Below are 24,337 nucleotides of genomic sequence, written 5' to 3'. Positions count from 1 at the left end.
TTCAAATAAGTCAATAAGTGTTGTTTTAACCACAATAAGAAAGAGCTTTAATGAAAAAGTACTTGTAAATGGCCTATGATGATGCACTCTCACCTCTAAAACTGATAGGCAAGAGCAGATCTTTAAAACATGTCTGAAGCCACTGCCTGTTAAAATTAGATTGTAATAGGAGTGAGGTGGTTTGTTTGCATACAGAGACAGGCCTGTGGTTTCTATAACAATAGAAATTGTTTACCTGCTAGCTTCTCAGAGGTATATGATCATGCTTTGTATGCTAAAATGCATATCGCCCAAGTCAGGTATCAAACAAGTCACATTACCATGGCTTTTGTTCCATCTCTGCAGTTTGTAAAAAGGACTGTTTGTGTGCGTGCAGCTTTTACATCTGAAAGAGGGCAGTTTGGAAAATGAAGCACATAATAGATCAGCCCTTATATGAACATAATGTATTTGTCCAGCATAGTTCACTGCAGCACTCTAATTGTACTGAGAATGGATCTTATATGAACAGCATATAGCCATTGAGCACCTCTTTTGGAAAAGGGATTGGATGTAATGATTTTTTAAAAACAATTTTCAAGGTAAGTTACAACTACTGGCGCAATCATGACAATATCAAAATGGATTTTTTTATGCTTTTATTTTAACGTATGATTCTTGACCTATGCTAGTTTTTAAAAAAATAATAAAGCTGTTTATATTTTTATTTATGTATATAATTATATATTCCTTTCATTATTTCTTTTAATATCTGGTGATTGTATATCTTGGACATTTGACGATCATTCTATAGACCTCAGGTGCCTTGTTAAGGATTTCCCTTCATCATTTATTAATTAATGGTTAGCATCACCAAGCATAAGGAGGTTCATTACACTAATCAAACACTTTGTTTGCTTGTGTGTGACAAAATTGCACTTGTGTGGTGTAGCCTAATTGCATTAAATTAGACACAGTAACGAGGCAGTTTAACCAGTTTAAGTCAGTTCATGGTTTCTCATTGCTTTTACGGCTACAGAGTAAGAAAAAAATGTAGTTTCCTCAGTGACTTTGGAGTTCTTACCCCAAGACAGACAACAATAAATTGAACATTAATATGAAAAGTGGCAATTTTACAGGATAGTTCACACAAAATTGAAAATTATGTTTTCATTTACTCACCCTTAAATCTGTATGAATTTCTTTCTTCTGTAATGGGGCCCATCATCTGTTTGGTTACTGACATTCTTCAAAATATCTTCTTTTGTGTTCAGCAGAAGAAAGAAATTCAGGTTTGGAACAACATGAGTGAGTTAATGATCACAGAATTTTTATTTTTGGGTGAACTATCCCTTTAAAGGGTTGTGGACAGTATTGGTTAACTGCACAGTTAAGATGCTGTTGTTGCATCCATTTGACATTTCATTGCGCCAAAGATGATGTTTGACATTTATATGTTCAGGTGTGAGACAATGTTTAGATTCATAACTAACTTCTAACCATTTCTAACATCACTGAAATTTAATCTAGTCCTCTCCCAAGCCTCTTGATTGTAACCTTACCCAGCACTTGGCCTAGGTGAATAGCTAGGCTTGGATTTAAACAGGTTCATTTAGGGTTTGGGGTATACATTACGTCTCGCCAGGGAGACAAAGCTAAACACAAGTTAAAGTCTTCTCTTTACTTATCCATATATACTCTAATATGTATTTAATGAATGAACGAAGTGCTGTATATATCCTGCTGAAAAAAAAAAAAAATCTAAACTAACTTTAAGAGTGTCATTTAGTATTAAAATGAAGACAAAGAACAAACCAACTTGTTATATTGGTTCTTTATTTTTGCATTTTATTAATTAAATTGACAGCTGTCAGTTGAAGTCAAATTTGTTGTGTATTGGAAATGGATTGGACATCCTTGACAGAAAGCAGTCCAGATCCTCTTCTTGGATTTGTTCCAAAACATAACAGCTGAATAGCTGATGCACCTCAGAGGCAAAAATAATATATAATTAATAACCAACTCATCAAGCAAAGAAAATTACAAAAAAATGTATATCATATAAAAAAAAATGTTCAGTTTAAATATCACCTAAATGCATTATCACATAAATATGCAATATATGCATGTGATGGCGAATATCTGAAGTTAACAATGAATGGGGTCACTCTATATTTAGAACTTTTCAGATTAATATTTAATTATTTCTTACTGAACTGAATACAGACCAGCCATTAACAATTAATCCCTACCAGTGTCATGAACTCTTGGAATATTAAGTGGTCAACAGAGACATAATCACGCAGCTTAATATGTACATTTGTGATTCTTGTCTGTGATAACCACTGAATTTTTTTCAGAGCTGACAAATACATAGGTATCAGAGAGTTGATAGCATCAAAATAATGAATGTTGATGCCTGTTTGGATTTTTTGCTGCTCATAAAAATATAGTCAAACGATAAAGAAGTGCTAATTAACTGTTTTCATTACTCTCTGAAGTCATCCTGCCAATAAAGCATATATATTTCATGTCAGTCTGGACATTTACAAGCTATATATTTATTCTTTGTACAAATAATACACATTTTCAATTTTATTGGACTAAACAATGCAAACTCAACAAATAAAAAATGTAGTTATATAAATTCAATGAAATTATTACCATCTCCGATAGTTCTATTTGGGTGGTTAATATTAACATTGCTTTGAATCAAAATGCCACTGCTGAAAGTCTTGGCTCAGTTAAAATCAGAAAATTAAAAAAATGACAGTATCAAATTACAATAATTTTATTTGTTTGGTACTCTAATAATATCAAACATTTAACCCACCTCAGCTGTGATGGAGGAGACAATCCTCTTCGGTCAGTATCATTACCATATTTTGGTTCTTTTTGTAAATGTCCTCAGACACAGTTTAGTAACAGCTCAGCCAACGTGCATTATTTATACAGGAATGAGCCAAACAGATAATGTTACCCTAAGTCAGTGTAGTTGATACATTTAAGGTGCCCTTCGCAGCTATTACGGGGAGCCCTCGCAAACTTTCAGACACATGCATCTAGAGCTTTTGAAGGACACTACCTGCAAAACTCAAGAGGACAAAAAGTGTAACTGGAGTACTTTCCCAAGGCATGAAAAAGCTTGTAGCACATGACAAAAGGGATGCTGACATTCATGGATGCCTGAGATAAAGAGCCTTTTGTCTGTGGGAAATCTCTTGCCAAAATTAGCACAACAGCCAAGGACAAGACTCTGTCGGACATTTCTGAAATGTGAGGAATACACCTGTAAGGTAGAGTCCTGAACAAAAGGAGCTATCAGCATTTTGGCTTTTGTGTTAAGTGGAAATTATTTTGACTTAGGCTTACACTCAAGAGAATTATTAGACATAATTCATAACTATTTTTGTGATGAAAGAGATCTGCTTGCACTTTATGCTCATTTACGCTACGTTGAACCTGTATTCCACATGGGAAATTTGTATTACTGTTTGAGTTTTGTGTCACTGACCACCCATTTTTGATAGAGTGACGTATATTAGCATGACTTTTGGAAAAGGATAAAATGCCACCAAAAAAAGCCGACAAAGCTGCACCTAAGAAAGGTGACAAGGGAAAGGGGGAAGCCAAAGAAGATACAAAGGCAGCAAAAGATGACAAGAAAGGGGGGAAGGGAGGCAAAGAGCCTCCTAAAGGGAAAGGGAAAGGAAAGGGCAAACAAGCTCCTAGTGAATCTGAGGAAGCCTCTGACGTGGAAAGGAGTGAGGTTGAGGACAGTGAGGCAGCAGATGAAGAGGATATGCAAAGTGAGGATGATGGTGCTAAAAAAGGGAAAGGGAAAGCTGCACTGAAGGGAGCATCCAAAGCTATGGCAGTGAAAGCTGTAGCTAAGCCAAAGCGTGGCCAAGCAGCGGAGGAAGGTGTTGATCCAAAAACTGGTAAGCGTGCCAATATTAAGGCTGCATCTAAAGTTGTGGCAGGATTCCACGCTGAAGAGAAGAAGCCACAACTTCAGCTAGGCAAAATGAAGGACATAAACCTGAAAGGGGCATCTTCAGCTATGATAGGCATTGCAGGAAAGTCCCCATTATTCTCAAAGCCAGCCCCAAAACAATCAAAAAAGCTAAAAAGCACATCTAGGCTTTTCATGGGACTATCTGGCAGCAAGAAGAAAAAAGGCATGACCCCAAAGTCATTACAAAGTACATCAAAGTTGTTTTCAGGCTTTGGAAAGTCAAAAGCTACAGAAGAAGACAAAAATAAAAAAGAGGAGGGTGGAAGAACACTCTTGTTACTCAATATTGGTGGAAAAGCAAATAAAAATGCAGCAGCAACCTCTGGACTAGGAGGCAAATTCAAAGGCTTCTTTGGTAAAAAGAAAACTGGAGCTGCACAATTCAAAAGTAAAGGATGGGCACTTGGGAAGATATCAGGAGCAGCAAACTGGCTAACTAACAAATTCATCTCATCCAAAACATCTGGAAGACTGGGTCGCTCTGTTCGTTATGACAGGTCAAGTGTGGGGGGATATCATGGCTATCAGAATGGAGGATATGAATATGATGAGGGTGAGTTCAGCTATGAGGAAGATGACTATGTTCAAAGTAGTTACAGCAGAAATAACCCCCGGGGACGTTATAGGAGCAGGAACCATGACACCTATGGTGAGGGGCGCTTCAGAGGACCACATCAGTATGACTACTTTGAAGATGATCAGGAGTATTATGATTATCCTGAAGATGAGTATGGCTACTATGATGAGGAGAATGATTATTATGATCCTATGTATGAGGATGAGTATGGCTATTTTGATGAAGACTATTACGACCAGTATCAGTATGATGGAAGACAACCATATGGTTATTATGACGATAGAAACGACTATGATTACAGGCACCAGAGAACTGATGAATTTGGATACCCTGTTGATGGCATGGAATACTATGATGAAATGGGTTATGCTGTAGAAGATGAATTTGGCTTCCCTGGTAATGATGTGGAATACTATGACTATGGATACTATCCAGAACAGTTTGACTATTATGGTGATCAGCAAAATTATTACACTCAATATGATGGTGTTACAGATGCCAACATGATGTATCAAGGTTATCCATATGTTTACTATCCAAATCAGTACATCTACAATGGAGAAACCACTGCAGTTTACCTTGACCCTCAGATGGTTGCTAACCAGCCATTTATGTACACAGTGGAAGATGTCATGGAACCAACAGAACCCTCAGGAATGTATGCTAATGAATATGTACAAATACCAACAGAAGGAATACTGACTGAGGATTCATTCAGATTCCCAAGACCACAAGTAAAATTGTTTGGAAAAGAAAAACTTGAAATTGCAAATCCAATGCAAGTCCCCAGGAATGATTTTGAGATGATTCCAGATCAATATGAAAATCAGCAATTTGCTTCACCTACGAACTTTCCTTTATATACTCCACAGCAATCAGAAGCTGTACAAAGGTCATTTTCTCCCACGCCTGTATTGATTCAGCAAGCACCAGCATCTTTTATACCACCTGGTAGTCCCATTTTAACCCGAACACCCCAAATACCATACTCGCCTGTTCTTCAGGCAAGACACTTTTTGTCTCCAATGCCAGTGTCACCTGCCCCAAGTAGACATTATTTTGGACCACTCTCAACACCATCATCTCCAGTTTTGTCTGTAAGGAGATTTGATCCCACTATGGTTGAACCAGTATCTCCCCATTTAGTCTATCCAGATCCTATGTTTCAGAGACATGAAAATGTCCAACCAACAACACTGAGACAATTTCACCAACTCCCCTCACCACAGCTCTCTATAAGACAAAGCAATTTTTCACCAGGTCGAATCAGCCCTATACCTCGCCAAAGATCTGATATGTATGAGGAAACGTATCCAAGATTCTCACCAAGGCAGTCTAGAATGTTTAGCCCAACATCATACAATAATAATGCACAAAGGCAGTTCTCTCCCATTCAAAGGAGAAAATTTAGCCCCCCTTCTTCTCCACAACCGTCCAGACGAGCAGCGTCACCTTTAGCTTCCTTAAGAGGAAAATCCCCAACACCCCAGAGAAAGCCATTTGGTTCTGGAGCACCATCCCCTCTTGTTAATGGAAGAGAGAGTCCTCCAATGTCTCCACGAGGATCAATGAGAAGGAGAAGTCCTCCTTCTTCACCTAGACCACCACTGAGGCAAAGTTCCCAAGCTAGTCCTGCCCCTCCAATAAAATCTCGTTTCAGGCCAATTGGTAGAAGCAAGGAGTCTTTCATGTCATCAAGATCTGTCAGGAAAAATTCTTTTTCACCACAACCATCTTTACGGAGGAGGAGCCCTCCACGGTCTCCAACAATAGGCCAACAGTCACTAGAAGAGAGCTCTCCATACCCACCCCGCAGAGCCACATCTCCCACCCAAAGACCTGTGTCTCCAAGACCAATATCCCCCTTTGCCTCTAGATCTCAGAGACCTCTTTCCCCATCACCATCAGCTTTTTCTGGCAGAATTCAACATGACCCACAACATCTACCAACTCGTTCCTCCACACGTAGATTCAGAGGATTTGGTGGCAACAAAGTGCCAATGGGAACAGTTAAGCCATCTCCTGTTAATCCAATTTTGCAAAGAAAAAGTCATCATGGCGCTCCTCAAATGCAAAATGTTGCTCCGTTCAGATCTCCAGTCCATAATGTACCCATGAGTTCAGGAGCTTTGAATCAGAGTGCTAGATCCTCACCCATCATGTTTGCAAGACAAGGATCCAGACCGGCAGGTTTTCAAGACTCAAAGAGATTCTTTCCACCTGGAACACCAAATCCGCAGAGAGGTTTTCACAGACCTGTTGGGAGAGGGCGTCCTGTTGTGAGAGTACCAATAAGTCCTGTTCCTCTCAGACAATCAATAAGAGGCCAGAACCATCCTCTTGTAATGAATGCTCAACCACCTTTTCCCCAACATGTTCCAATAAAACGACCAGGAGTACCTTCACCACAACTCTCTGTAAGACATGTTCCAACACCATGTCCGTCACCTCAGCTTTCAGTGAGAGCTGGTTCACCAATGTCTGTACGCTCTCCATCGCCGATCCTCTCACAGAGAAATGCTATGCATAATGAATTAATCAATCGCGCTTCACTCAGATCACAATTTCAATTGAGTAGCACTCCTCAGCCTCAGATAATAACTGAATTTGCCCAGAGAGTTGAACAAGGGCCATCTCCTCTACTAACAAATGCTTTACAGAACCCAAATCTTGCTGGTGCTTCATTCAGTTCACCACTTCCAAGGTTTAAATCCCCAATGTCACAGATCAACCAAAGTTTATCTCAGAGCTCTTCTCCAGCCTTATCAAATGCATTACAAAATCCACTTCTCCGTAATGCCACTTACCGCTCACCTTTGCAAAGGTCTGCATCTCCTCATTCTATGGTGGCACCTCAAGAGGTTCAGGTAAACAATCAGAGTTCTTCTTCAATGCTCTCTAATGCACTGCAAAACCCTTACCTACGTAATGCCTCCCTCACTTCCCCACTGCAAAGAAGCACATCTCCATATTCTCCCACGCCTGCTCAGCAGGCACCACAGAACATTTTGCAATCTTCTTCAGTACTAACTAATGCACTACAAAATCCTCAATTACGCAGTGCCTCATATATCTCACCTCTTCAGCGAAATACATCTTTATATGCTCCAGTGATGTCTCAACCTGAACAGCAAACATCAGTATTATCAAATGCACTTAAGAATCCTAATTTAAGAAATGCATCCTATACCTCTCCTTTACAGAGGAGTCCTACTCCTTTCATGCAAGCACAAGCACAGGATTATTCTTCACCTTTGTCAAATGCATTAAAGAATAGAAACCTTCAAGGTGCTTCCTTTCGGCTACCTGATGGATCAATAATATCTAGGAATTTTGGAGGCCAAAAAGAGCAGGCTACTACATCTGTTCTGTCAAATGCTTTGCAAAATCCCAATCTCCGGAAAGCAACTTATAGGCTCCCTGATGGTACGCTAATCAGAAATGAGCCAGAACAACCAGCTCAGTCTTCTTCACTGCTATCCAATGCTCTTCAGAATCCTAACATTCGAAAAGCAAGTTACAGGCTTCCCGATGGAACACTTGTATCCAATACCACTGATCAAACTGTGGACACAACAAAATCCTCACCATACTTGGGAAGTGCTCTACAGAATATTAACCTACGTAAATCTGCCTATAAACTACCTGATGGTGCTCTTTTTTCCCGAAACCAACCAGTAGAGCAGTCACCCTCTCCACTTCTCTCAAGTGCTCTTCTGAACTCAAACCTTCGTAAGGCTTCCTATAGACTTCCTGATGGAACACTTTTGACTAAGAGCTCTGAACAGGAACCAGAACAATCAATTTCATCTCATTTGTCAAGCGCATTGCAAAATGTTGGTAAGGCCAACTATCGCTTACCTAATACCTCCGGCCTGTTTAGAAATCCTAAACAAGAGCAAGCTCCTCCTTCAATGCTGTCTAGTGCTCTTCTAAACCAAAACCTTCGTAAAGCATCTTACAGACTGCCTGATGGATCAATCGTAACAAGAGGTAAACCAGCTCAAAGTGAATCACCCAAATCACCCTATCTGGGAAATGCCTTGACGAATGTTAACTTGCGCAAAGCCTCCTACAAGTTGCCGTCAACACTGGGACGTTCTCCAGAGGACCCAAGGTACGCAGTAGTGACCCCTCAGATTCAGGGTCAGTCTGGTGAACACTGGGCTCAAAATCAAATAATAGATCTTCATGAGCCAGATGATGTATGGTCTTCAGAAAGAGTCCTCCCTCATCATACTGTTCAGAACCTCACAAAATGGTCCATGTATAGGGATGAAGAACTGGAGAATTTTGTCATCCCTGTGTTTCCTGGCCAAGAGACAGATAGCACAGAACCTGCATGGCTACCAGATAGAGAAGGTGAACCTCAAGGGAACTGGTATGACAAGGTAACATAACTGGCATATAGTTACTCTTTATAAGAAAATGTTGCCCATCTTTTTATTGCTATCCAGATGTTTCCTATGGAATTATTCTACAGTAGAAACAAAACAGAACTAATAGTACAATATCTGTGCCACTAAAATAATGCTATGGTATGACTGAAGCTTCAGGTTAAAAAATTAGATTAGAAAGACTGAAATTTAGATTTAAAACTATGGGTCAAAAATAATGTTGGGTAATGTGAAATATCAAAGGAAAATATTATGACTTTGGTACTGACTGGATATTAGACAATATAGACTAGGGGTGGATGGATGTATGATTTGGTACTGTATTTAAATGTGTGTATACTTAAAATATACAATGCACCAAAATACACCCGGCCATGCCAGCTTTATCACAACAGCGTACAGGTATCATTTCAATAGACCTTAGCTGTAGCAGCATATTTAATTTTGGAAAGGAATGAAAACAATGCTGTGAGGGATAGAAGTACAGTGTGTTCAATGGATTGTACTATTGTTTAACAACATGCCAGTTGTTGATTAAACATCCTTCCAAAAATCTTTCAGTAGACTCAATAAAATAGTGCATGCCATTGCAAAGACAATAAGATTTTCAAGTCTGTCCCTCATAGCCTCATTTTCATCCATGTAAAATTAAATATAGCGTCTATCCTGACTAAGGTCTATAATTATAGTGTGAAGTACTGGCTTTATATCATAATTGGTATACACATTGTTTTACACAATATTTTTCATTTACTGAAATACTTTTTAGATGTACTCAATTCGAAGTCTGCCCACAATGGTGTATCGTGAACGTGCAGAAGAGGATGGGTTTGAGGACATGACACAGCTTGAGTATGAAATTATTGAACAAGATGAATGCTATATATAGTTAAACTTTTAAGTGCTTTTATAAAGAATAAAACTTTTTCCAGGGACCTGCATGAAGGTGCTGTTTTGCTGAATTTGAAGAAAAGGTTTGAACGCAATTTGATATATGTAAGTCAATTGCAAAGTCCATTGCATATTGAAAGCTTTTATTCATAAAGAAACACATGAATGTATTATCCATGTTCTACATATCCATAAACCACTATTAAAATTAAAATTTAAAACACTACTATTCTGTAAATATTTTAGTACAAAGAGTTTTGTGTGAATTTAAAAAAGAAAATAATCAATGATCTGTTATCAAAAAGATTATAAAAAAAAAAAAAAATGTTTTTTTTCCCCAAGACTTACATCGGAAGTATTCTGGTGTCTGTTAATCCCTACAAGATGTTCAACATCTACGGAACAGACATGGTTCTGCAACACAAAGGGCATGCACTTGGAGAGAATCCTCCGTAAGTTAATTAATAAATTAATTCTTAATACTTTGAACCCTTTACTTTAAACTTAAGTAGCATTTAACCAATACTTTTACAAGATGACCTTTTTATCAATGCTAGGCTAATTCCTTGTATTTAACTTTTTTTCTTAAATGTTTTGAACTTATCCATTGTGTCTGCAGACATCTATTTGCTATTGCAAATGCCTCATACACAAAAATGATGGATGCCAAAGAAAACCAGTGCATTATTATCAGGTAGGATTCATTTTTTTTTATTAATTTATTTTGAATACTGTTCAACTAACCTAACTCATAATGTGTTTTGCAAAGATCAATTAAAAGAAATGACAGAATTCAAATAGCTAATCTACGTCCTGTCACCTTAAGTAGTCTTTTACACTGATGGAGCCATCAGTGTCAGTTCTACTTGACACAGCTGATCGCCTGGAACATTTTAAACCTAGCTCTGACGGAGATACCTGTAAGGAAAGACTACTGATGTCTAGGCCATGATTGCACCAGCAGATCATGTCTCTGTGAAATGCACCCATGGCTGTTCAAAGTATCTGGAACAACAGTCACACTCAAGCATTCGATTTCACTTGTGTCTGATGATCAGACACCTCGCTCATTACTTAAGTGCATGGCAAAAGACAAGAAAATCGGTTCCTCGCTTGCCAAGCCGCATTCCATGCCAATTAAGTAGTTAAACTGGGACTTTAGGGAGTCACAGTCAACATGTGGACTAAATGTGCTTAATGTCTTTCAGTGGGGAGAGTGGCTCTGGTAAAACAGAGACCACAAAGCTAGTTCTCCGGTACTTAGCCGCAATACATCACAAACAGAACATCACACAGCAGGTATGAGTTAAGCTAATGAGATCTTTGAAAACTGTTAAACTCAGTTCATGCACATTTTATAACTTATCTTTTTCTTTTATTTTACTTTTATATGCCATGATACAGATTGAGGTATTGTACTTTTGTGTGGCCTTCTGTTGTTTGCAACCTTTATATGTTGCATGGCTTGTTGCACTTTGTAATACGCAAGTGTGCAAACGTTTTTTAATTACCTATAAGGTATTTATCAGAAGTGTTTAATAATCTATAGAAAGTATCTCCAACTAAAAGGACATGCTTTCTAGAAACAATAAAGCAAAAAAAAAAAAAAAGTGTTGTTCATATTTGGAATTGATTTATTTTTGAAATGCTATATGGAAGATAGTAAATATTAAGACTTGCTGTCATATATTGTATCTTTAAAAAATTGCATTTTGTCTTATTGCACTGGCAGATTATTTTGATGTTATAAACAGGTTCAGAAACAAGTGAAAAAAAATCTGCCAGTGCAGCATGAAAAAATATGTTCAAGATACACTCTATGAACACATGCAGTCTCTGTAACTACTTTAGATAGTTTAACATGAAAACAGGACAAAAACATTAACATGTTTTTTTTATTGTTATTGATACGTCCACACATTAATGTATGGCTTAATCTACAGATTCTCGAAGCAACTCCTCTTTTAGAGTCTTTTGGAAATGCCAAAACCGTACGAAATGATAACTCCAGTCGATTTGGGAAATATATGGAAATATTTATGGAAGAGTAAGTTCATCAATACCAAATCCCTTTACTATGTTATTGATACACCTTGCAAGAGGAAACGCTTATTTGGAGTACCTTTACAACTGAAAGATGATAACAGTGTCAAGATTACCATGATGCTGGTTAAAATGACTGTATGTTGGAGTACATGGGTAAAGTTGCAAATTACATATTAATGCTTGTCTGTTTTTCCTGCTTCAAACAGAGGGATAATCAGCGGTGCCATAACCTCACAGTATCTACTTGAAAAATCCAGGATTGTGTTTCAGGTACTGTTCATAATGCTCATATAGACATTTAAAATAATCATTAATTAAACAAATTCTTTATAGATAAGTACAATGTTAATTTTGTCTCCATTTCCTTATTTTTTTCTCTCTCAGGCCAAAGATGAAAGAAACTATCACATTTTTTATGAGATGCTCGCAGGCCTTCCTTCACAGCAGAAGCAGTCTTTCTACCTTCAAGACGCCGAGACGTATTATTATCTCAATCAGGTGAGGCCTTGGTTTAATCAGCTAGATTATTATAGCACAAAATGCCTCAAAAGCTAGACGGCTGTTCTCTTTCATGGATGCTCTATTTGGTTGCAAGGGTGGAGACTGTGAGATTGTTGGCAAGAGTGATGGGGAGGATTTCCGCAGGCTCCTCAGCGCCATGGAAATACTTCACTTCAGTGCCGAAGACCAGAACGGTATCTTCAGAATCCTGTCTTCCATCCTCCACTTAGGAAATGTCTTCTTCGAGAGATATGAGGTACAATGAAACTCAATCAAATGGATGTATCCTTGCCTTCCCCTCATGATGCTGCACTATAATGCTCTATTTCAGTGGTGCCATGCAATAAGTTTGATTTTTTTTGTCTCCTTATCTTGGCAGACTGAATCTCAGGAAGTGGCATCAGTTGTGAGTGCTCAGGAGATCCGAGTGGTGGCTGAACTTCTACAGATTTCCCCAGAGGGTCTACAGAAGTCCATTACTTTCAAAGTCACGGTAAGAAAACATGCCTGATAATGTCTTCAATACATGACAAAAGATAATGTAGGTTTTTTTTTTTTTTGATATGTTATAGCCTATTCTCAATTGTATTTTCTGCTTGCTATCCATGCAGAACTGTACACAAATTACCAACATTTAGGACCAATTCACATTGCACCGACAGATACTGAGTCTGACCAACAGCACCAGACACGACTGTTGGGTTTTGTCGGATCAGACAAAAATTATTCAGACACTAGATATATTTTTTTATGTTTTTTACTAGTGGGTACAGAACACTATAATTCATTTATGTAAGTGAGGATAGCAAAATAAAGTAAACTGTGACACATTATACCCAAAAATTCTTCATACAGTGGACTACCAGTAAAATTAATAACAATTTGGGACCAAAAATTATTCTGACACTTTGACCTGACAATGTTTTGCTTAAGTGTTATCTGACATAATTAAGATTATTTTTTTTCTGACACAGTTTAACTCTGAGATCTTGTCATATTTTATTACCATTTTTTAAACTATAGTGAATAAACTGTATTAAAGGTGCTCTAAGCGATCCTGAGTGGAGTAACTTCCTGTTGACGTTCGAAGTGTTGTCAAACACAACAGAGGCTAGCTAGACTCTCCCTCCTCCTCCTCCTCCTCCCCCTCCCCTCCGTGTTTCCTGAAACAGTCATGAACGTGCATTTAAAATCATTCTTGTCGGTTATTGGCTGGAGCATGTTTATTATGATTCGTGGTCCAGGCTGCACCAGGTAGTTTTTATTGCCGTTTTTGGAGCTTGTGGCGACTACAGAGACCGCGTTTTTTTTACAGTGTGTTCAGGGGACAGGCAGCTATCGGATAGTGAGGAGATGTTTGCTGTATGTGACAAAAAATGTTTTGGCCTAAAAACGCGTGACATCACTTAGAGCACCTTTAATGATTGAAATGTTCAAGATGTCTGAATACATTTTGGTTTGACTGTATATATTATCATGTTGAATTAGATAATAAAAGAGCAAACCAATGCAAAACCATTACAAACTTCACTTTTCTGAGCTATTTTTGCAACGACTTTAACCAACTGGTGTTTAGGTGATTTCCACCATGTAGGAAGTCAGTTTCCCCAAAGTCCACACAGATGTAGTTTACCCAAATATAAACAAGATAATATATGCTTGTCTTTCTCTACACTAGATGTCATATTGTTATATAATGTAATGACATTCTTATATTTTTAAGTGTGACAATATTTTGTTTATTGTGTATTTCACTGTTTGAGACAACCTGGAATTAAGGATATCAACAGGAAGAGTCCGCAACTCACCTCTAGACCTTACATGACCTCCTGGCAGAACTCACATCAAGGCCCCATGCCAAGTGTCAGCACACTGTTAGTGAAGGACTTATCATTACATCAGTTTCTTTTAAGTCCTTTGGAAACACGATCCAAATGCCAACACTGTTCAATTTGACAGCAAGCACATGGCACCAAAAGAAAGCCGCAAATGGTGTCGTATAAACCCCAAATCCCTCATAGAGTATAACATGACAAGCTGATTATGGCAGGGCAACAGGCCATAATACTATGGTTACCAGTGTAACCCAGTCAGGGAAAACCCTGGGCAGAAACAAACATCAAGGGGCCATATCAGGCTCCCATCATAGACTGTGTTACAGTCCTAAGAGTGTAGCAGATACCACTCAACCCTCTGCAGGGGTGCCACCAAGAGGTCTGTCGCAGTATTAACCCTCCTTAACCAGTTCACCACAAACACTGTAAACTTGCTTGTGTAGTAATTACAAAACCTAAAAGACAGTTCTACAGTGTGAACTGTGAAACAAAATTTCACTATAGAGTGCAACAGTGCCAGCCCACTTTATAAAACTATCGATTTAAAGATGTTTATTATATATATAGAGAAAAAAAAATCTATTTTAAGTTTATTACTAAATATGCATATAAACAGTATATTTAAGTAGTTTGAGAACATAGGGAGACTGACTCATTTACATAATTTATAATGTTTCTTGGGAGTGTTTGATTCTCTGATTGGTGGAGATTTCTCTGAAGAATCATGGGTGATGTAGTTTTTCGCCATGAATGTTGAACAGGATTATTCAGGAAAAAATAAGTTGACAGTGCAGGCTGATGGGTTCAACAAAAGCATATATCATCTAACAACTTAATAGCTCACGGTAGATCTGTCTTTAGAGGTTTATTAGTTTTTATTTTAATCTTAGTTAAAGGTGCTAAAGAGGTTCTTTTCGTCGACTGAGAAACCAAAGACTGTTACTGAGTTTTTGAAATGAGCGCATGCGTAAGAACAACCCCCCTCCTTCGAGGGAACGCCTCCCAAAACTTGTGCACGAGTATTGGAAAACGAGTGTTTACCACCGGCATTCGCTGTGTCGTGTTAGTGGATTCATTATGTCGGACTCACCGCAGGTAACTCATAATCTGCAGTTGTTACTCCTGACAAAAACATTACATGCAGCGCCTGTGGAGTGTAGAAAGTTACTGGAGCGCGCAGCCGCGCTCGTCTCTCACAAGGAACGTCACGGCAGTGATTGACAAGCCAGAGGGCCAATCGATTACGCGATGATCGCGTAAACGATTGGCTGATGTTTTTAAGGCCCTACCTCGTGCACAGATGATGTATATTAATATTATTACTTTCAGTGCACCTAATAAATAGTCTTTTATCAGTTAGTAAAGACAGTTTCAAGTAATATTGCAAAAATGTATAAAACAAAACATCCTCTTTAGCACCTTTAAAGTTTTAGCAATTGTGTTTTGTCATTTTTTTTTTAGTTTTTAGTAGTTGTTGTTATTTTTAAATATATATAGTTTCTATTCATTTTTATTTCCGTTTTAGTTTTTCGTAATTTTAGTACAAAACTAAATTAAAATGACAAATGTTTTCTTGGAACGTTTTCATTCAAAATCAATTCCCATATGGAGAAAATGCATGGGATTTTTTTCATTTTTCTTTCCAGAACCTGACTGTTGCTCTCTATAAACTAAAATCCTCAATCAAACAGAGCAATGTTATGACAGATTACTAGCTTCTAGTCCAGTCTAATTTATTTATGAAATCAATTCAATGGTAAGCCCAATAGTAAAATCTCTCAAATGTGTCAATCAAACCAAATAGAGCGCTTATTCAAAACAGAGTTCCTATTCAAACCTGAAATATATCTGAAATGATCCATATTTCCACACCAACAAAGGCAAAGTGAAGGTAAAGTGTTTTAAGTTCCAACATTCCTTGTCCAGCACAGTTTCTAGAAAAAAAAAGGAAGCATCCAGGGTTTTTAAGACGTTTCCTTATGAACTCCCAATTGTTTCCATTCCACATATTTTCCATCTGAGGTATCAAGAGATGATTCCTCAACCTTCCTCTGGTGGAGACCATCAACATGTCCGTGTTCTGTTTCAGCATCTTTCCTCACATCAGATCCACATCAGTTCCTGATTTCAGATGCATCATTGAAAAAACTTTCATATGATCCTTTACACAGCATCTTGTTTCAGGCCAGCCTTTGTCTCAGTCTAGGTTAGAGCCAGTACTCATCAATGTTCACAGCCCCATTGCCATGTTGAAATGTGCTAAGGCATTTAGACTACTACTCATGGCTGCTAGTGTGACACCTTTGAGGGCTCTTCAGTGTAATTCTTTTAATTAGAGGAAGGTACTCCCTATGTAACAGGAGAGAGCCATACTCAAAGTAATTTCCCTTTGTCCAATTGAATTGGATGGTGATCTCATGCTACTAGGTCTTTCTTATCTGATGAAACCATTAAGCCCTGCTTTCAGACATCGACACCAGGTTTTTTTTATCCTGCTAAGAGACAGATCTATGCAAGTGAAGAGAATAAGAAGGGGAATTCTTCTACCACAATGTTAAACTATTTAAGGAAAGATTTTTTATTTAAAGGCCTTAATGTCATCATTTGAAAGGGATTAGTATAGTCTTGCCACAGATGCCGGGATGTGTTTACATCTACCGACACCAGTGCTGTAGGCTGATCCTCTTAAGGGCCATATCAGTTTCACTTGCCTAAAGATACTGCCTCAGCAACATTTCATCTCAAGAGATCAACAATATTTAAACAAAGCTGTTTTCCAATAAAAGTACTGTGTTTTATTAACAGAATATTCCAGTTGACCCCTCTCAGAAACTTTGCTGCAGTATTTCTGATAATTCTGTATAATTTCATATAGGAAACAATGAGGGAGAAGATCTACACCCCCCTGACTGTTGAGAGTGCAATTGATGCCAGGTAGGGAAATTCCTACAATGCATTTCTATATGCTTACACTTTGCTAATTGCCAAACAAACAAATATTGCTAAATAAAAACAATTGGAGGCTTGCTTCCACCACAAAAAAACAAAATTGAGAAGGTAACGTTAATTGCAACTTTTTATCTCACAATTCTGACTTTCTTTCTCACGATTACTAATTTCAATCTCACAATTTGGACTTTCCCCCCCCTCAGAATTGTGAGTTTATATCTCACAATTCTAACCTTTTATCTTGCAATCCCGAGTTTAAAACTGGTAATTCTGACATTTTTTCCTCATAATTGTGAGAAATTCAGAATTGCAAGAAAAAAGGGTCAGAATTGTGATTAATTTGCAGATATAAATTTGCAATTAAAGAGCTAGTTCACCCAAAAATGAAAATTCTGTCATTAATTACTCACTCTTATGTCGTTTCACACCCGTAAGACCTTCGTTCATCTTCAGAACACAAATTAAGATATATTTGATCAAATCCGATGGCTCAGTGAGGCCTCTATTGAGAGCAAAGCCGTTCAAACTCTCAAGGTCCATAAAGGTAATAATAAAAAAAAATTGAAATAGTTCATGTGAGTTCAGTGGTTTAATCTTAATATTATAAAGCGACGAGAATCCTTTTTGTGCTCCAAAAAACAAAACAAAATATTGACTTTCAACAATATCTATACGGGCTGATTTTAAAACACTGCTTCATGAAGCTTCTGAGCTTAATGAATCTTTTGTTTCGAATTAGTGATTCGGATCAAACGGCTAAAATGCTGAAATCACGTGACTTTGGCGTTCCGATTCACTGATTCGATTCGTAAGGCTCTGAAGCAGTGTTTTGAAATCGGCCCATCACGAGATATTGTTAAAGTCTTTATTTTGTTTTTTTTGCCGCACAGAAAATATTCTCGTAATTTTATAATATTAAGGTTGAACCAGTGTACTCGCATGAACTATATTTTTATTACCTTTATGGACCTTGAGAGTTTAAAAGGCTTTGCTGTCAGTGGAGTCCTCACTAAGCCATCGGATTTCATCAAAAATATCTTAATTTGAGTTCTGAAGATTAACGAAGGTCTTACGGGTGTAGAACGACATGAGGGTGAGTAATAAATGACATTATTTTCATTTTTGGGTGAACTAACCCTTTGAAAAAGGTAACTGAGACTTTATGTCTCACAATTCACATTTTTTCCTCTCACAATTCTGATTTTTTTTTGTTCTAACACAATTCTTGTCAGAATTGTGAAATAAAAAGTCACAATAACCTTTTTTATTTTTTATTCTGTGGCAGAAACAAGCTTCCATTAAAAACAAATATTGATTTAAATTGATTTTTTTAAAAGTTTTTATTCTACTTTTTTCTATTTGATTCGTAGCTAAGAAAAAAATAGTTTGTTACAATTTACAAAAAAGCGCTGTTGCTGTTCGCGAACTTCCGCCAGATTTAGCCACGCCCCCTCTTTCTACGACATTGCTTTGGCCGGTGTTTTTTTGTTGTTTTTACCTGTCAAGCAGAAGAAAAGCGAGCTCGGCATCTGCTTTCAACGCTGTGAAGTTCTCAACACCCTCCAGCGATGAAGTTTAACGATGTTCCCTCTCATCGTGCTTCTTTTTTTGGTTTCATCGCTTTTTGGTCTGTTTTATTTTCCACTGTCTTCCTTCTGTTTCTAAGCCGTATTTCTCATCGCAAATGAGAAATCGCGAACATTTCGCACTCTACCAGCTTCTGAAAAGTACTTTAAATTCGTCTATCATCCTCTCAGCGTCCAGTTACTACGGTGGCCCAGTTACAACACAACGAAATTAAAAAAGCAAACATAAGTTCACAACACAACAGAATCGGCCACAACACAACGGAATAAAGCCACAACACAACGGAATAAAGCCACAACACAACGAAATCGAGCCACAACACAACGAAATGAGCCACAACACAACGGAATCGAGCCACAACACAACGGAATGGCAAAAAGTGCCCCAAAAGCCACAACACAACGGAATAAAGCCACAACACAACGGAATAAAGCCACAACACAACGAAATGAGCCACAACACAACGAAATGAGCCACAACACAACGAAATGGCTGAATCACAACACAACGGAATCGAGCCACAACACAACGAAATGACGCGACCCATTATCTCGAGATCATCGTGATATGACAGTTATATTTTTCATCAAGTAAGATAATTATCTGAATAATTCCATAAAAATCACTTAAGGTAACATCAAGTGAAGTTGTTTGGCAAGGCACACTTTCTAGAATTAAACAAAAAATAAAAATAAATAAAAGAATGCAATCAATTCACAAGGGGTTTAATAAATAATAATGGTTGAATGAATTCTGGAATTGAAAAAAGAAAGTATGTGCATTGAGGTAATCAAATTATGGTAATTTTCCCTCTCAACCATAACAGAGATGCTGTTGCCAAGATCCTGTATTCCCTTCTGTTCAGCTGGCTAACAGACAGAATAAATACGCAGGTTTATCCTCGGAACGAGGCACTATCTATCTCCATCCTTGATATCTATGGATTCGAGGTATGGCGCTGTAAACTTGTTTGTCCACGACAGTAAAAGGTTTTGCTAATACTCTTCGTTGTGGTAAAATTTGGATTGCATTCGACTGAATCACACTTTTTTGTGCTTTGTAGGATCTTACCTTCAACAGCTTTGAACAGCTTTGTATAAATTATGCAAATGAGTACCTTCAGTTCTTTTTCAACAGGGTCATTTTCAAAGAAGAACAAGTAAGCTGTCTCTGTTCAGTCTAATCTTCTGAGAACTGTAGATGAGTAAACTGCCTGTGGTGTGCATCTGAAAAATTACTTTCTTTTCAATATGCAAGAATGAATACAACAGAGAGCAGATCATCTGGGAAGAGGTGCCTTTCTCCGACAACCAGGCCTGCATTGACCTCATTGCAGCAAAGCCTCATGGGATACTCCGAATTCTTGATGATCAGAGCGGGTTTCCACAGGTGTCATTTCTTCTTAATGTGTTCATTCAAGTTAGTATTTATCTGTTCATCACTACTAGTTTGCATTTTAATTAACCTCCTTTTGAATGAATTTCCTCTAGGCTACAGATCATACCTTCCTTCAGAAATGCCACTATCACCATGGCAACAATCCACTGTATTCCAAGCCAAAAATGCCTCTCCCTGAATTTACCATCAAGCATTATGCTGGGAAGGTCTCCTATCAGGTGCATTTAAACTACTTGCCTTGAAGCATCAAATATTTTAATGATTCCCTAATAAAGTATTAGTGTGGAGGAACAGACCAAACATTTTGTGATTGAAAACATGCTTCACAGGTCCATAAATTTCTGGATAAGAATTACGATCAAGTCCGCCAAGATGTTCTTGACCTTTTTATTCATAGCAAAAACAAGGTAAGAAATAAATTAACTATGAGCCAGGAATGAAATGACCCCAATAAACTGACCCTTATCTCGCTGTGGTTTTAGATGGTTGCATATCTGTTTATGAGCTACGCTGAGGCCCTCAACCAACAGAGATCTCATGTTGGGAAGAACAGCACAGTAACACGGCGCCATCAAGGCCTCAACCGTGGCGGCCAAGTTCCAACAATCCCTCATGGAGCTCATTGAAAAGATGGAGAGGTAGACCACCTAAATTGTGCATTACGCTGTCTACATGAATCTCTTCTGTGATTGCTTTCAGACACATGTAAGGTTTTTATCACCAAGTGATAAAATACTTCTTTCCATTTTGTACTAACAGAGCCAACCCATATTTTGTGCGATGCATAAAGCCAAACCAAAACAAGGTAAGGAACAGCAGTCACTGGGTTCAGGGTTATTAAGCTATTTGCGTCTTGGCTGGAATTGAAATCAATTGAAAGAGTGTGTAACCTTGCAGGAGCCTGGTGTGTTTGACATGGAGCTGGTCAGCGCCCAACTTAACTATTCTGGGATTTTAGAAACCATTCGAATAAGGAGAGAGGGCTATCCGATCAGAATGCCATTCGATGTCTTCCTTTTCAGGTGAGAGCTAGACATGTCAGACACGTCTGAGACCATTAACACAGAGCGATGATAAAGTTTTTCCCTTGTGTGTCTGAATTCATTAGCTACACTGCCCTCCAAAAGTTTGGAAACGCCCTAGAAAAGTTGGGTTTTGGACAATATTGGCATGAATCCTTTTTAATTTCTGATAAATTTGCACTGATAAGGGACAACACATATTTTATTATATAAACAGTTTATACATAGAAAAAAACTTAAATTTTCGATTGATCAAAATATCCAGCATTAGCAGCATCTGACCTAAACTGGGTTCGAATTGGTTCATTGTATTCTAAACTTAATTGGCAATCAATTGTTGACCCAAAAAAGACCTAAAAATCTTTTACAAACCTGAGCCAAGTTTAAACTAGTAACCAGGCATCACAGCTGGCAAAGGGGCATGTCTGACTTTGACATATATATGTAATCAAAATAAAAATTATTATTGCTGGTCTTCAATGATAATGTCAAGTTACTGTAATGTATTTGCACCAAAAAATGATAAGAATTTATGCAGATATCGTCCAAAACCACACTTTGCCAGGGGTGTTTCCAAACTTTTGAGGGGGAAGTGTATTAACTTTATGTTTTTTTAATGTATAAAAAAAGTTATAATTACTCAATTATTTGGTTGAATTTAGATACAAGTCACTGCTAGGCCTCAAACAGCCTCCACCTGCCAATGGTGAAAACTGTGTCATCATGTTAAGGAAGCTTTGCCCTGTTAGACTGGGATCGTTTCAAGTTGGTGTCACCAAGGTAAGCATGATTCTGATAAGTGCACTTGTTACTGTTCGGTCATCGTGATTTTGCTAAGTAAGACACGTTCCTGGATCAACATATTTTGTTGATCCTGGAACAACCTTCCAGTCTGAAAATTTAGTCTTAACCCTATTCCTACCCCTAAACCTAATCCTACCCATAACTTATCCCTAAAGTCAGAGGGGAAAGATAGGTGAATAACATTGATGTAGAAGCACCTAACCCTGGTTGCAAGCCTAAACTTGACATAAACGGTAAACCTGTTCCTCAAATCTGATTGGTTGATTGGAATGTTGTTCCAGGATCAACAAATATGTTGATCCAGGAACATGTCTTACTTGGCAAAATCACGGTGACCGTGTCTGAAATCGCCCCCATACCCTTATGTAGGGCACAATTTGAGGGAACAGACATTTGTAGTGGTGTCCGAAAGCATTGTGGATGTTATTGAGTGCACTTATTCAATCCCACAATGCACCGCAATAACAAGGGTACAACTGATAGAGAATACCCATAATGCACTGTTAGGGTCACGTGCCAAATGAATTCTTGCATCTCGCCAAAAGATGGCGCCCACAGCTGAATCATTCATGCATTTTGCAAACCGCTGATCCAATGTGGGTACAGCGTAATATCATACAGGTATAAATTCCCTTTTAATTGATTATTAAATTGTTTAATTTAGGGTTATACATGCTAGTTTCCACGAAAAAGTTGAGAGATTACAGTTGCGTCCCAAATGACGCACTATACACTATGCACTTATAAACTATGTACTTATGCACTATGTACTCATCCATGTAGTGTGTGAATTGTATAAGGTTATTTTGTCATTAAACATCAGAGTCTGATACCCTCTCCTCCTCCGCTACGTAATTAAAGCATGTTCCACACTTCATTTCACACTTTGTTTTTTTCCGTTAATTTAGTGCATCATCCGGGTACTTAAAGTGCACTTTTTCTTTTTGGAATTATCAGTGTGAACGCACTAATCACACTATTTATACTTAAAGACGTCATAGAAAAGTGCATGCATCAATGATTATTAAACAGCAAGCACAAACGCAAAAGCAGCAGCCCTTCCAGTGCACTCAGTGTCCGAATTCACTCTTTTTCATTCACTTCTTCAAGTAAACTATATTAATAGACTAATGTCGGGAATAGTAATTGAGGTTATAGGGGGTGATTTCAAACACAGTCATTGTCTCAGACCGAAAGATGTCACTCCATGATGAGAAAGGTCTTGCTATGTGAGACTACTCTCCACGTCTGTTTTTAGTACTTGATTGCACCTTTTATTTTTTGTTAGTTGTTCATGAAAGAGGACATATACTTCCTGTTGGAGAGTAAGAGAGACAGAGTAAGGCATGTAGCTGCCCTAACTCTGCAGCGTTACACCAGGATGTTCTTTGTGAGAAAACGCTATACAGCCTTTCGCATGAAGATCATACGGCTGCAGGCCCACTGCCGAGGATTTCTCACAAGGTATTCATCATTTCTTATTCTCACTCTAAATCAATGGTTTTCAACCTTTATGACCAACCTCATTGTCAATAATATTTCTGATGCTTCTGTTATGATGACAAAGTTGCTAATTTTCAGACTTTTTATTTACAGAAACTAGGGGTCATATTTACAAACAGCTTGCGCCAGCCAGCGCAAACCCTCTTTTGGTGTTAAAAGACTGTCAGGATTTACTAAAGACGTGTAGTGATAAATTAGCATGGATACAAGTTATTTTTGCGACTGACCTTTTTGCATATGCATTTGTAGAAGTTTCCCTGTCAGACCGCTACATTTATGGGAGGAGAGTATTGAAATGAATCATGCAACGTGATTTACCAAGGTTTGAAGTAGTCAGATTACTGGTATAGAGTACCTCAGAGATGACGTGTTTTTGTAGACCAACCCGGAAGTTAGCGGCGCACGGGTTCCCTCGATCGAAAGCCTATGCATTTTTCCTATAGACTTTTGGAAAATCGCAGAAAATAAGCTGTCTTTAACAAAGGTTTATGACACGTTTTGTCTATCAAGATAATCTTTACAAGTTAACACAACATTTATACATTATGAAGCCTAAATAAAGTCGTCAGATATAAAAAGCTAACAGTAGGCTATAAACGGACTACAGCACACCATGGTCGCGGATCAACGTCACCACCACCAAGCTTCCTCAAACTTTATTTAAAAACATGCTCGCTGATTATGATCTGCGCTGTGTATGAATACTTATCCACTTTTTCATGAGAAATGCTGTCCAAATGTCCTGTTTGTTATGATGACGTCTAAAGTCCCCGCCAAAGGAAGTAGTCCCTTTCAGCAACTTGTTAGCAACCGCCGTTTTTAAGACACAA

General features: G+C 38.0%; 2 protein-coding genes across 2 annotated transcripts in view; both read left to right on the top strand.

Moving 5' to 3' along the window:
* The first annotated feature begins 306 nt into the window (after positions 1–306).
* myo15aa (myosin XVAa) overlaps positions 307–24,337 on the top strand; it is a 51,586-nt gene continuing 27,555 nt past the window's right edge. The window contains 23 exon segments of the mRNA XM_048192169.1: positions 307–581; positions 9,741–9,823; positions 9,904–9,967; positions 10,205–10,314; positions 10,482–10,556; positions 11,071–11,161; positions 11,806–11,909; positions 12,115–12,178; positions 12,293–12,406; positions 12,504–12,665; positions 12,789–12,902; positions 17,120–17,178; positions 19,607–19,730; positions 19,844–19,939; positions 20,038–20,169; positions 20,271–20,396; positions 20,508–20,585; positions 20,661–20,747; positions 20,749–20,816; positions 20,938–20,983; positions 21,076–21,200; positions 21,863–21,980; positions 23,293–23,468. Coding sequence (XP_048048126.1) covers positions 9,741–9,823; positions 9,904–9,967; positions 10,205–10,314; positions 10,482–10,556; positions 11,071–11,161; positions 11,806–11,909; positions 12,115–12,178; positions 12,293–12,406; positions 12,504–12,665; positions 12,789–12,902; positions 17,120–17,178; positions 19,607–19,730; positions 19,844–19,939; positions 20,038–20,169; positions 20,271–20,396; positions 20,508–20,585; positions 20,661–20,747; positions 20,749–20,816; positions 20,938–20,983; positions 21,076–21,200; positions 21,863–21,980; positions 23,293–23,468 — 2,216 coding nt within the window. The 5' untranslated portion in view covers positions 307–581.
* LOC125269282 (serine/arginine repetitive matrix protein 2-like) lies at positions 1,973–9,710 on the top strand. Its single transcript, XM_048192181.1, has one exon. The coding sequence runs from the start codon at positions 3,548–3,550 to the stop codon at positions 8,972–8,974; it is 5,427 nt and encodes a 1,808-aa protein (XP_048048138.1). The 5' UTR covers positions 1,973–3,547; the 3' UTR covers positions 8,975–9,710.

This window comes from Megalobrama amblycephala, linkage group LG1 (genome assembly GCF_018812025.1).
Source record: "Megalobrama amblycephala isolate DHTTF-2021 linkage group LG1, ASM1881202v1, whole genome shotgun sequence".
Lineage (NCBI taxonomy): Eukaryota > Metazoa > Chordata > Actinopteri > Cypriniformes > Xenocyprididae > Megalobrama > Megalobrama amblycephala.
Note: the sequence above shows the minus strand (reverse complement) of the source record. Positions and strands in the feature narration are given on the sequence as shown.

What these genes read in the sequence shown, in the direction of transcription:
- LOC125269282 (XM_048192181.1), top strand. Translation starts at nt 3,548, where the DNA reads ATGCCACCAAAAAAAGCCGACAAAGCTGCACCTAAGAAAGGTGACAAG.